Source organism: Nerophis lumbriciformis, linkage group LG29, assembly GCF_033978685.3.
Source record: "Nerophis lumbriciformis linkage group LG29, RoL_Nlum_v2.1, whole genome shotgun sequence".
Taxonomy (NCBI): Eukaryota; Metazoa; Chordata; class Actinopteri; order Syngnathiformes; family Syngnathidae; genus Nerophis; species Nerophis lumbriciformis.
Genome location: NC_084576.2, coordinates 32,255,001 through 32,268,177, shown reverse-complemented (window position 1 = coordinate 32,268,177; position 13,177 = coordinate 32,255,001). Strand labels below are relative to the sequence as shown.

At 39.5% G+C, this 13,177-nt stretch overlaps 1 protein-coding gene across 3 annotated transcripts in view; it reads right to left on the bottom strand.

The window, feature by feature from the left end:
- Positions 1-4,075: 4,075 nt before the first annotated feature.
- The window catches only part of LOC133571776 (ankyrin repeat domain-containing protein 66), a 9,601-nt gene continuing 499 nt past the window's right edge, over positions 4,076-13,177 (bottom strand). The window contains exons 3-4 of one of the 3 annotated variants that reach the window (XM_061924261.1): positions 13,038-13,140; positions 4,076-4,623 (exon numbers count right to left, since the gene is read on the bottom strand). In XM_061924261.1, coding sequence (XP_061780245.1) covers positions 13,053-13,140 — 88 coding nt within the window. In that variant the 3' untranslated portion in view covers positions 4,076-4,623; positions 13,038-13,052. Of the gene's footprint in view, positions 4,624-5,237; positions 5,489-13,037; positions 13,141-13,177 lie in introns of those variants that run through there. The other 2 variants (XM_061924262.1, XM_061924263.1) reach the window with 2 other exon arrangements.

Sequence of the window (13,177 nt, the reverse complement as noted above, 5' to 3'; positions counted from 1 at the left end):
AATATTGTTGACAAACATTTCTATGTTGCAGTCGTTTATAAAAATACCAAATGTGATATCTTCTATAGCATACTTGCCAACCTTGAGACCTCCGATTTTGGGAGGTGGGGGTTGGGGGGCGTGGTCGGGGGTGGGGCGTGGTTGGGGGGGTGGTTAAGAGGGGAGGAGTATATTGACAGCTAGAATTCACCAAGTCAAGTATTTAATACATATATATATATGTATATATATATTAGAGATGCGCGGATAGGCAATTATTTCATCTGCAACCGCATCAGAAAGTCGTCAACCATCCGCCATCCACCCGATGTAACATTTGATCAGAACCGCACCCGCCCGTTGTTATATATCTAATATAGACGATGCAAGGCATTAGTGAGGTTATAAAGCTTTTGCCTGTTAAAGAAAGGAGACTGATCCAATGCAGCACAGACATTCGCGTGCCACGCTGTCACGACCCAGACGCACACCAGTGCGCAATCATATGGGAGCCGCGCTGAGCGCACCTCCAAGCGCGTCTCGCTGCCGGCGACGGCCGGGTATGGGCCCGACGCTCCAGCGCCATCCATTTTCAGGGCTAGTTGATTCGGCAGGTGGGTTGTTACACACTCCTTAGCGGGTTCCGACTTCCATGGCCACCGTCCTGCTGTCTATATCGACCAGGGTGAGCCCCACCCCTTTCGTGAGCGCACTGCGCGCGGAGTGACCCCTGTTACGCGCCCCCGGCAACAGGGGTGGCGGGCAGGTAAGCTGCGCGGGCGGAGCGCGCGGAGTGACCCCTGTTACGAGCCCCCGGCCACGGGGGTGGCGGGCAGGTAAGCTGCTTACCTGCTGCGCGTGACGCCGGCCGCGGCGAAGGCGGACGAGGCGGGGTGTCGGTGCGGTGGTGACCCTGGACGTGCGTCGGGCCCTTCTCGCGGATCGCCTCAGCTACGGCTCCCGGTGGGGCCCTCTCGGGGGAAGGGGCCTCGGTCCTGGACCCCGGCGAGGCGTCGGGGGCCTTCTCCGCTCCGTAAAAGTGTCCATCTCTTTTTTTTTTCTTCTTCTGTTGTGGCATATGCAGCAGGTGCCTGCTCGTTTTTCGTATGTGGGTAACAACATTTAACTATGTATATATATTTCCCAATTGGTTTAACTGCCACCCACCTGAATCTATTTAAAATCTAATTTTTTTTTATTTCAACCGCCCGACCCGACCCGACCCGCGGATAAAATCTAATTTTTTTTTATTTCATCCGCCCGATCCGCGGATAATCCGCGGACTCCGCGGTTGTGCCCGCAAACCGCGCATCTCTAATATATATATATATATATATATATATATATATATATATAGATATCTACATCCTGAAAATATGCAAACAAAACTGTTTATATAATTGATACTTCAAACTTGCATAAATAAATATTAAGGAATATAACATAACTTGGCTTCTGAGAGTTTCAAAATGTAATGAATAAAATGCTAAAGTTGTTGATAAACAAGCAATTATTTTAATAATTAAATATGGTCATTTTAAATGAATTATGATAATTTAAAATTAATTATTTCAAATATGTTTATTTTAATGTATAATTCTAATGCCTGGATGTAATAAGGAGTCAGAAAAAATACAATTAATTTTGATGTTTTTAGCAAAATATAGTAAAAATGTATTTAGTTAAAAAAAAAAAAATTAAATATATTTATTTTTAGGTAAAATAAACATAATAATACAATGTATCTCTAGTCTGTATGATTTATTTCTTGTCACCCTGTTGTCCTCCCGTCGTGAAAAAAGGCTGTCCTCACTCAGGTCCGCATGGAGCTGGAGGGGGCGTGGCTTCCAGCTCCGGCTGAAAACCGGGAGATTTTCGGGAGAATATTTGTCCCGGGATGTTTTCGGGAGAGGCGCTGAATTTCGGGAGTCTCCCGGAAAATCCGGGAGGGTTGGCAAGTATGCTGTAAAAAGACCATTACTCGGACAATGGATATTACAGGAGAGCCCAACTTTGAAGCCATGGATGGAAATCACAATGGACTTATATAAAATGGAGAATAAAACTGCCTTTATTCATTATAAATTGGAGAAATTTACTTCATATTGGGAAAACTGGGTCAATTATGTCACGCCCCATAAGCCTGACTTTAATTTCTCGAATTAGTGATTGCACTGTTTAAAAAAAAATAAAAATTTAAATAAAAAAAAAAGATTACTCCCTATATGTGTATGTTTATATTATTTTATTTTATTTCTGATAATTATTATTAATAATAATGTATTATTATTATTTATTTTGTATTAATTGATGTATTTGCAAATACTATTTTGTTTTCCTGCTGTTTTTCTTTTGGGGGGTGCTATGGTTGGGATAAAAAAAAAAATTTTTAAATAAAAAAATAAAGATTACTCCCTATATGTGTATGTTTGTATTATTTTATTTTATTTCTGATAATTATTATTAATAATAATGTATTATTTATTTTGTATTAATTGATGTATTTGCAAATACTATTTTGTTTTCCTGCTGTTTTTCTTTTGGGGGGTGCTATGGTTGGGATAAAAAAAAAATTTTTTAAATAAAAAAATAAAGATTACTCCCTATATGTGTATGTTTGTATTATTTTATTTTATTTCTGATAATTATTATTAATAATAATGTATTATTTATTTTGTATTAATTGATGTATTTGCAAATACTATTTTGTTTTCCTGCTGTTTTTCTTTTTTTGGGGGGGTGCTATGGTTGGGATAAACAAAAAAAAATATTTTGACATTTAGGGAAGACAACAGATATATGATGTATGTAAATATGATGTGAAGTGAATTATATTTATATGGCGCTTTTCTCTAGTGACTCAAAGCGCTTTTACATAGTGAAAGCCAATATCTAAGTTACATTTAAAGCAGTGTGGGTAAAGTGTCTTGCCCAAGGACACAACGGCAGGATGGGAATCGAACCTGGAACCTCTCAAGTCGCTGGCACGGCCACTCTACCAACCGAGGCCATACCGCCCCCGATGTAATGGATAGGAATGTCTGATGCTGGATGTCAATAAAAATAAAATGAAAAAATAATAATTTTACATTGTATTTCTTTAATTTTGGGAAGAATTGGGTATGTAATATTCATACTTGCCAACCCTCCCGGATTTTCCGGGAGACTCCCGAAATTCAGCGCCTCTCCCGAAAACCTCCCGGGACACATTTTCTCCCGAAAATCTCCGGAAATTCAGGCGGAGCTGGAAGCCACGCCCCCTCCAGCTCCATGCGGACCTGAGTGACGTCAGGTGCGCAACACCGTGTAAATCGTTGGCCAACCAAAAAGTAACCCCAGTACGCTATAGCCAACATTCACCAGGAGATGGCAACAGACAACCATAGATAACTCTATTACATTATTCCCCTTTTAGAAATGTATAGAAGTTACTCAAAATAAATAAACAACTCAACCAAAAAATGCAGCAGCTCAATTAAAAAAACTGTACTCAAGCCACATTCTTCTTCTTTTTTTTTTTAGTACTGAACTCTTAACCTTCATTTGTAAAAAAAAAAAATAACATGCTTATTATACAAACAGTATTTGTACACCTTTAACACAGATTTTTATACTGTCTTCAGAGATTCAGTTTTTTTGGTGGTACTCGAAACCTTTCTGGGTACCTGCGAAAGGGTGTTCAGCATGGTTAGAAAAATAGTGACAGAGAATAGAACAAGGATGGACAATTCAACCCTTAACTCAACAATGAGTAGATGAGTGTTGTGTGTGTATATGTGTAAATAAATGAACACTGAAATTCAAGTATTTCTTTTATTTATTTATATATATATATATATATATATATATATATATAACAAATATATATATATATATAGCTAGAATTCACTGAAAGTCAAGTATTTCTTATATATATATATATATATATATATATATATATATATATATATAAATAAAATACTTGACTTGGTGAATTCTAGCTGTAAATATACTCCTCCCCTCTTAGCCCCGCCCCAACAACGCCCCCGCCCCGCCCCACCCCGACCACGCCCCCTACCCCCACCCCCCACCTCCCGAAATTGGAGGTCTTAAGGTTGGCAAGTATGGTCATATTCAAAGTCCTCATGTGTCCAGGGACGTATTTACTGACTTTATAAACATAATATGAATTTTAAAAAAAGGAAAAAAGATTTTGTGATGCTAAAAAATATCGATGTAATCATAGAAGTATCGACTCCATTACTTGGTATCATTACAGTGGATATCAGTTGTTGATCCACCCATGGCATTTGTTTACATTGTGACGGTGGTGAGCTATTGTATCCTCCTACGGTGTGTAGTGAAGCATGTTTAGATATTCCTCGTCCTCCAGTGATAGTGCTACTTGTAAGAAACGTACTTTATTAGTCGCCATGGAGGCCAGGATTAGTGATTTAGAAGTAGCTAAAATGTCTTGAAGCACCTCTTTGTTTCAGTGTTATAACTTCACCTTTATCTTGACTTTTTACACCAAAATGCGTCCATTCTCCCTTTTCTGTCTACACACTGTGTCTGCTTGTAAGTACTCTGTGTGTGTGCGCTGCCCAACATGCTCCTCTGCTCCTAAAACCAGCAATGTCACCACTTGAAGACGCGCCGTCATGCCTGTAAAAACAAAGAAAGAAAAGCGAACAGGTACTTTTCAAACAGAGTATAGGACAGATTTTGACTCATTAGTACCGCGATTCTGAATACAATCACTTGATGAGATAGATGAATAAAATGAGCTGAGACATTTCCAATTTATTCAATTTGTAAGATTCAAACAAGAGTGCTCAGTCTGTGGATTCTCAAAAACAGCGAAAAAGGCGCAAAGGATTCACTGGAATGTAAGGCTGAAACGACGCGTCGACGTAGTCGGTTACGTAAATACGTCGACGCCGTTTTTGTGCGTCGACGCGTCGCATATTTACGCCACACTACTGTCATGGCGGAGCGCAAAGCAGACGGTGCGAGCGAGGGGAAAAAAGCACGCCAAAAGTCATCAAAAGTGTGGGAGTATTTCAATAAACGGCCTAATAATGTTGTTGTATGCACACTGTGTCTATCATAGCAGCACAACGGCTATGAAGGAACATTTGAAAAGAAAACACCCGACAGCGTTCTTGCCATCACCATCAACTAGTCAATCGTCCGCGTGAGTATACGTTGTCATCATTACACAAAAACATGAATGTGTCATTTGTATCTGCGTTGTAAATTCATAAACTAAAGCACCGTTTCGCCCTGAGAGGCACGTTTGGCGTGCCTGTTCAGTGTTTAGAAAGACGCGCTCCTCTTTAACGCTGTGGAGAGGCGGGGCCGGCGAGCGGCGAGGCGCGCCGGGAGCGACGCCGTGCTCGCGCACCTGGGCACGATCATCCAATCTCCTCTCGCTGAAGAAAAGGGGAGCAGCAGAGAGAGAGGGAAGAGAGACTGGAAGGAGCCAGAGTGAAGCTGACGTGGAGCGAGAGAGGAGGAGAGACAGAGACTGAGGACGACGAGCGAGCGAGGAAGAGGAGCCGAAAAGCGAGGAAAGAAAGAGAAAAGAGTTGGAAGAGAAAAGACTTTGTGTAAAATTAAAAGATTGTAAACCTGGCAAAGCCGTCTGGCGTTCAGTCTGTCGGTCCTGAAAGAACCCCACGGCACAAGACGTGTCACAAACGCTAACGTTAATTAGTTGTGCAAATACCTTTTACAACATTAACAGTTACATATACTATGTACAAACCAACAATTAACTTTCACTTTAATCATACTATCATTGTTGTGTTATTAAGCAAAATAAGCAATACTTTTACTTTTGTTGAAATGTTTACAGTTACAGAATATTTAGTTTTGCACTTTTTTGTATTAGATGTTTATCTTCATTTTTGCACATTTTAGCAAATAAGCAATACTTTTACTTTTGTTGAAATGTTTACACTGTTACAGAATATTTCCATTTTGCACTTTTTTGTATTGGATGTTTATCTTTATTTTTGCACATTTTAAAGCATAATAAGCAATACTTTTACTTTTGAAATGCTTATACTATTGCAGAATATTAAGATTTGCACTGGATGTTTACTTTTATATTTGCACATTAAAAAGCAAATAAGCTACTTTTAATTGTGTTAAATGTTAAAAGTTTTAAATGTTTACATTGTTACAGAATATTTTGTCATGTTGTTGTCAATGTTGACGGAGTGGCCATACTTTTTTTTTTTTGTAAATAAAAGCCATGCCTTTTGAAAAAAAACTGGCCTACATTTATTTTTTCATCTTCATTTTAAATAAAAAAAATAATCGGTAAAAGGAAAAATAATCTATAGATTAATCGAAAAAAATAATCTATAGATTAACCGATTAATCGAAAAAAATCTATAGATTAATCGATAGAAAAATAATCGTTAGCTGCAGCCTTACTGGAATGTGCTTGTTTTTTTTACTGATATTGAAAAAACCCTGCTCATGCCAAGAAGAACCAGTTGAACTTAAAATATTTTTTTTCTGACAATTCACAGTAAAACCCAGCACTAGTATTTGAACAAGCTTTCGTCTGATATGTTGAGAGTCGTTTGCACAAAAAGTCAACAATTACGGCATTTAGCATTGAAAATGTGTGATTTGAATATTTCATCTGAATGAAAGGACACTTGTTTTTCAAAGTTGAAAAAAAATAAAGGTGTGATGAACAGTGGTGGTCAAAAGTGTACGTACACTTGTAAAGAACATGATGTCATGACTGTCAATCATTTCTACAACTCTTATTTGTTTGTGATGTAGTGATTGGAGCACATACTTGTTGGTCACAAAAAACATTCATGAAGTTTGCTTCTTTTATGAATTTATTATGGCTCAATGAAAATGTGAGGGTCAAAAGTATACATACAGCAATGTTAATATTTGCTTACATGTCCCTTGGCAAGTTTACCTGCAATAAGGCGCTTTTGGTAGCCATCCACAAGCTTCTGCTTGACCACTAAATTGCTGCAGTTCAGCTAAATGTGTTGACATGGACTTGTTTCTTCAGCATTGTCCACACCTTTAAGTCAGGACTTTGGGAAGGCCATTCTAAAACCTTCATTCTAGCCTGATTTAGCCATTCCTTTACCACTTTTGACGTCATTGTCCTGTTGGAACACCCAACTGCGCCCAAGACCCAACCTCCGGGCTGATGATTTTAGCTTGTCCTGAACAATTTGGAGGTAATCCTCCTTTTTCATTGTCCCATTTAAAGCAGCAGTTCCATTGTGGGAATTTTTCCACTTCAACAAACTTCGTTTTTTTGTCCTGATTAAGAGGAATTATTTGACGGTTGAAGTGGGTTGAAAAGTAGTCGCCAGAAAAAAGGGTGGAAATAGGGCTTTGCAAAAAATTCTGGAAAATCCTGGAATTTTTTTGAACTTGGAAAAAGGATAGTTTGAATGTCCAGGATGAGTGGAATGTGTTGAAGGTGGAATGGTTGAAAAATGTAGAAATTGCACAACTTGGAAAAATGTCCCATTCATTTTGAATGGGGAAAAATGTCCCTGAAAACTGGGAATTCTTGGAAATCCGGGAATTTTTTTTTTAAATGGTTGAAGGAGAGCACACAATTTTTGAAAATGTTGAATATTTTGGAGTTGGAACGGTTTGAATCGGATGAAAAATTGTGGAACTTTGAAAAATGTCCCATTGATTTCAATGGGACATTTCATGAAAATGTGTGAATTTTGGGAAACGCGGGAATTTTTTTTTTATAGAAAATGTTAAAAGACTTGAATTTGGAGGTAATCCTCCTTTTTCATTGTCCCATTTAAAGCAGCAGTTCCATTGTGGGAATTTTTCCACTTCAACAAACTTCGTTTTTTTGTCCTGATTAAGAGGAATTATTTGACGGTTGAAGTGGGTTGAAAAGTAGTTGCCAGAAAAAAGGGTGGAAATAGGGCTTTGCAAAAAATTCTGGAAAATCCTGGAATTTTTATTGAACTTGGAAAAATGATAGTTTGAATGTCCAGGATGAGTGGAATGTGTTGAAGGTGGAATGGGTTGAAAAATGTGGAAATTGCATAACTTGGAAAAATGTCCCATTCATTTTGAATGGGGAAAAATGTCCCTGAAAACTGGGAATTCTTGGAAATCCGGGAATTTATTTTTTTAAATCGAAGGAGAGCACACAATTTTTGAAAATGTTGAATATTTTGGAGTTGGAACGGTTTGAAATCGGATGAAAAATTGTGGAACTTTGAAAAATGTCTCATTGATTTCAATGGGACATTTCATGAAAATGTGTTGAATTTGGGGAAAAGCGGGAATTTGTTTTTAATAGAAAATGTTAAAAGACTTGAATTTGGAGCTAATCCTCCTTTTTCATTGTCCCATTTAAAGCAGCAGTTCCATTGGCAGCAAAACAGGCCCAGAGCATAATACTACCACCACCATGCTTGACGGTAGGATTGCTGTTCCTGGGATTAAAGGCCTCACCTTTTCTCCTCCAAACATATTGCTGGGTATTGTGGCCAAACAGCTCCATTTTTGTTTCATCTGACATCACATGGACAAAAATAAGACCTTCTGGAGGAAGGTTCTGTGGTCAGATTGTCAGAATAATTGTACATAAGTTATCACACAACTTGTTTGCTTGCAGTTCAGGTTGCTCCGCGTGAAGACGGGTGGCCCCGGTTACTATCTACTTGTGCTCACAAAGCTGTCCTTGTTCTTATCAAACAAAGGTGGACGGCTTGTAAATCTCCACTGTTTTTTAGATCAGGACGTGAAGTCTCCAAGAAGATAAGGTGGACGAGCAGAGAGGGGGTGAACACGACACCGCTCCAAGCACATTTAGTTTTGACTGTTTGTGACCCAGTGCTGGGATGCTGCATAATGTTACCCCTCCCCTTAGAGGCAGCTTCAGCTATGTAATCAGGGAATGCCCAAATAAATGGGGAGGCGCTGGAACTTTTTCCTCAGAGCGTGGGGTGACACTGTGCAAGTGAAGTGAAGTGAAGTGAAGTATATTTATATAGCGCTTTTCTCTAGTGACTCAAAGCGCTTTACATGGTGAAACCCAATATCTAAGTTACATTTTAAAGCAGTGTGGGTGGCACTGGGAGTAGGTGGGTAAAGTGTCTTGCCCAAGGACACAACGGCAGTGACTACGATGGCGAAAGCGGGAATCGAACCTGGAACCCTCAAGTTGCTGGCACGGCCACTCTACCAACCGAGCTATACCGCCCCAAGGGTAGCGAGGGTGCAAGTCCACGCGCTCTCCTCATGAGCTAAATTGAATCCTGTCTCTGTTTGATTCCTTGCTTCTTGTCCTGTTTAATAGATAGTTCGGTGTTTGAACCTGACACAGATGAAACAAAAATGGAGCTGTTTGGCCACAATACCCAGCAATATGTTTGGAGGAGAAAAGGTGAGGCCTTTAATCCCAGGAACACCATGCCAAACCGTCAAGCATGGTGGTGGTAGTATTATGCTCTGGGCCTGTTTTGCTGCCAATGGAACTGCTGCTTTAAATGGGACAATGAAAAAGGAGGATTAGCTCCAAATTCAAGTCTTTTAACATTTTCTATAAAAAAAAAATTCCCGCTTTTCCCAAAATTCACACATTTTCATGAAATGTCCCATTGAAATCAATGAGACATTTTTCAAAGTTCCACAATTTTTCATCTGATTTCAAACCGTTCCAACTCCAAAATATTCAACATTTTCAAAATTGTGTGCTTTCCTTCAACGACTTAAAAAAAAAAATTCCCGGATTTCCAAGAATTCCCAGTTTTCAGGGACATTTTTCCCCATTCAAAATGAATGGGACATTTTTCCAAGTTGCACAATTTACGCATTTTTCAACCCATTCCAACCATTCCACCTTCAACACATTCCACTCATCTTGGACATTCAAACTATCATTTTTCCAAGTTCAATAAAAATTCCAGGATTTTCCAGAATTTTTTGCAAAGCCCTATTTCCACCCTTTTTTCTGGCGACTACTTTTCAACCCACTTCAACCGTCAAATAATTCCTCTTAATCAGGACAAAAAAAACGAAGTTTGTTGAAGTGGAAAAATTCCCACAATGGAACTGCTGCTTTAAATGGGACAATGAAAAAGGAGGATTACCTCCAAATTCAAGTCTTTTAACATTTTCTAAAAAAAAAATTGCCGCTTTTCCCAAAATTTAACACATTTTCATGAAATGTCCCATTGAAATCAATGGGACATTTTTCAAAGTTCCACAATTTTTCATCCGATTTCAAACCGTTCCAACTCCAAAATATTCAACATTTTCAAAAATGGTGTGCTCTCCTTCAACGATTTAATAAAAAAAAATTCCCGGATTTCCAAGAATTCCCAGTTTTCAGGGACATTTTTCCCCATTCAAAATGAATGGGACATTTTTCCAAGTTATACAATTTCCACATTTTTCAACCCATTCCACCTTCAACACATTCCACTCATCCTGGACATTCAAACTATCATTTTTCCAAGTTCAAAAAGATTCCAGGATTTTCCAGAATTCCATTTTTTGCAAAGCCCTATTTCCACCCTTTTTTCTGGCGACTACTTTTCAACCCACTTCAACCGTCAAATAATTCCTCTTAATCAGGACAAAAAAACAAAGTTTGTTGAAGTGGAAAAATTCCCACAATGGAACTGCTGCTTTAAATGGGACAATGAAAAAGGAGGATTAGCTCCAAATTCAAGTCTTTTAACATTTTCTAAAAAAAAAAATTCCCGCTTTTCCCAAAATTCACACATTTTCATGAAATGTCCCATTGAAATCAATGAGACATTTTTCAAAGTTCCACATTTTTTCATCCGATTTCAAACCGTTCCAACTCCAAAATATTCAACATTTTCAAAAATTGTGTGCTCTCCTTCAACGATTTAAAACAAATTCCCGGATTTCCAAGAATTCCCAGTTTTCAGGGACATTTTTCCCCATTCAAAATGAATGGGACATTTTTCCAAGTTATACAATTTCCACATTTTTCAACCCATTCCACCTTCAACACATTCCACTCATCCTGGACATTCAAACTACCGTATTTTCCGCACTATAAGGCGCACCGGATTATTAGCCGCACCTTCTATGAATTACATATTTCATAATTTTGTCCACCAATAAGCCGCCCCGGACTAAAAGCCGCACCTACGCTGCGCTAAAGTGAATGTCAAAAAAACGCTGCGCTAATTTGAATGTCAAAAAAACAGTCAGATAGTTCAGTCAAACTTTAATAATATATTGAAAACCAGCGTTCTAACAACTCTGTCCCAAAATGTACGCAAATGTGCAATCACAAACATAGTAAAATTCAAAATGGTGTAGAGCAATAGTAACATAATGTTGCTCGAACGTTAATGTCACAACACACAAAATAAACATAGCGCTCACCTTCTGAAGTTATTCTTCATTCGTAAATCCTTCGAATTCTTCGTCTTCGGTGTCCGAATTGAAAAGTTGCGCAAGCGTGGGATCCAAAATGGCCGGTTCCGTCTCGTAGAAGTCATCGGGAGTCAGTGTCGCTGTTGTTCTGTGAATCCTGCCTTCCGGAAAGCTCGGACCACAGTTGTGACCGAAATATCTGCCCAAGCATTTACGATCCACTGGCAGATGTTGGCGTATGTCGACCGAGGCTGTCTGCCCGTCTTAGTGAAGGTGTGTTCGCCTTCGGAGCTGTGTGAAAAAAGCCACCCGGCCTCTTCGCGTAAACTTCCCTTAACCACTCGCTCATCTTTTCTTCATCCATCCATCCCTTCGAGTTAGCTTTTATGATGACGCCGGCTGGAAAGGTCTCTTTTGGCAAGGTCTTCCTTTTGAATATCACCATGAGTGGAAGTTAGCATGGCAAGCTAGAACCACAGTGAAGGATGACTTCTCATTCCCTGTGGAGCGAATATTCACCGTACGTGCTCCCGTTCCACAGTGTGGTTCACAGGAATATCAGTTGCTGTGAAATACGGTAGTAATCCGTGTGCGGATGGAGAGATTGCGTCTTTTTATGAACCGGATCGTTTAGTAGGAGCCATTTTGTGGTCTTTACAGATGTAAACAGGAAATGAAACGTACGGTGATATCCGCGCGTTTTTTCTTCTTCTTCCGGGGGCGGGTGAAGCGCTTCCTGTTCTATGGGGGCGGGTGCTTTCCTTGGCGGTTGCTTGCGTAGAAGAAGAAGCGCTTCCTGTTCTACCGGGAAAAAAGATGGCGGCTGTTTACCGAAGTTGCGAGACCGAAACTTTATGAAAATGAATCGTAATAAAGCGCACCGGGTTATTAGGCGCACTGTCAGCTTTTGAGAAAAATTGTGGTTTTTAGGTGCGCCTTATAGTGCGGAAAATACGGTATCATTTTTCCAAGTTCAATAAAAATTCCAGGATTTTCCAGAATTTTTTGCAAAGCCCTATTTCCACCCTTTTTTCTGGCGACTACTTTTCAACCCACTTCAACCGTCAAACAATTCCTCTTAATCAGGACAAAAAAACGAAGTTTGTTGAAGTGGAAAAATTCCCACAATGGAACTGCTGCTTTAAATGGGACAATGAAAAAGGAGGATTACATCCAAATTCTCCAGGACAAGCTAAAATCATCAGCCCGGAGGTTGGGTCTTGGGCGCAGTTGGGTGTTCCAACAGGACAATGACGTCAAAAGTGGTAAAGGAATGGCTAAATCAGGCTAGAATGAAGGTTTTAGAATGGTCTGACTTAAAGGTGTGGACAATGCTGAAGAAACAAGTCCATGTCAACACATTTAGCTGAACTGCACCAATTTAGTGGTCAAGTGGTCAAGCAGAAGCTTGTGGATGGCTACCAAAAGCGCTTTATTGCAGGTAAACTTGCCAAGGGACATGTAAGCAAATATTAACATTGCTGTATGTATACTTTTGATTGGTCACATTTTCAGTAGAGCCATAATAAATTCATAAAAGAAGCAAACTTCATGAATGTTTTTTGTGAGCAACAAGTATGTGCTCCAATCACTACATCACAACAAAATAAGAAATGATTGTAAAGTCAAGACAGCCATGACATGATGTTCTTCACAAGTGTATGTCATAGCTGTAATGAACTCACAGATGTGGTCTTTCTTCATCCTTCCCACTCCTCGTCGGTGTCGTCCACAGACATTCCCTTGGCTGCTGCAGATTTGCGGTAGGCGTGACCCTCCGCCTCGGCCCTGCAACGGTCCAAAGGCACTTGATTCCACAGCAGTT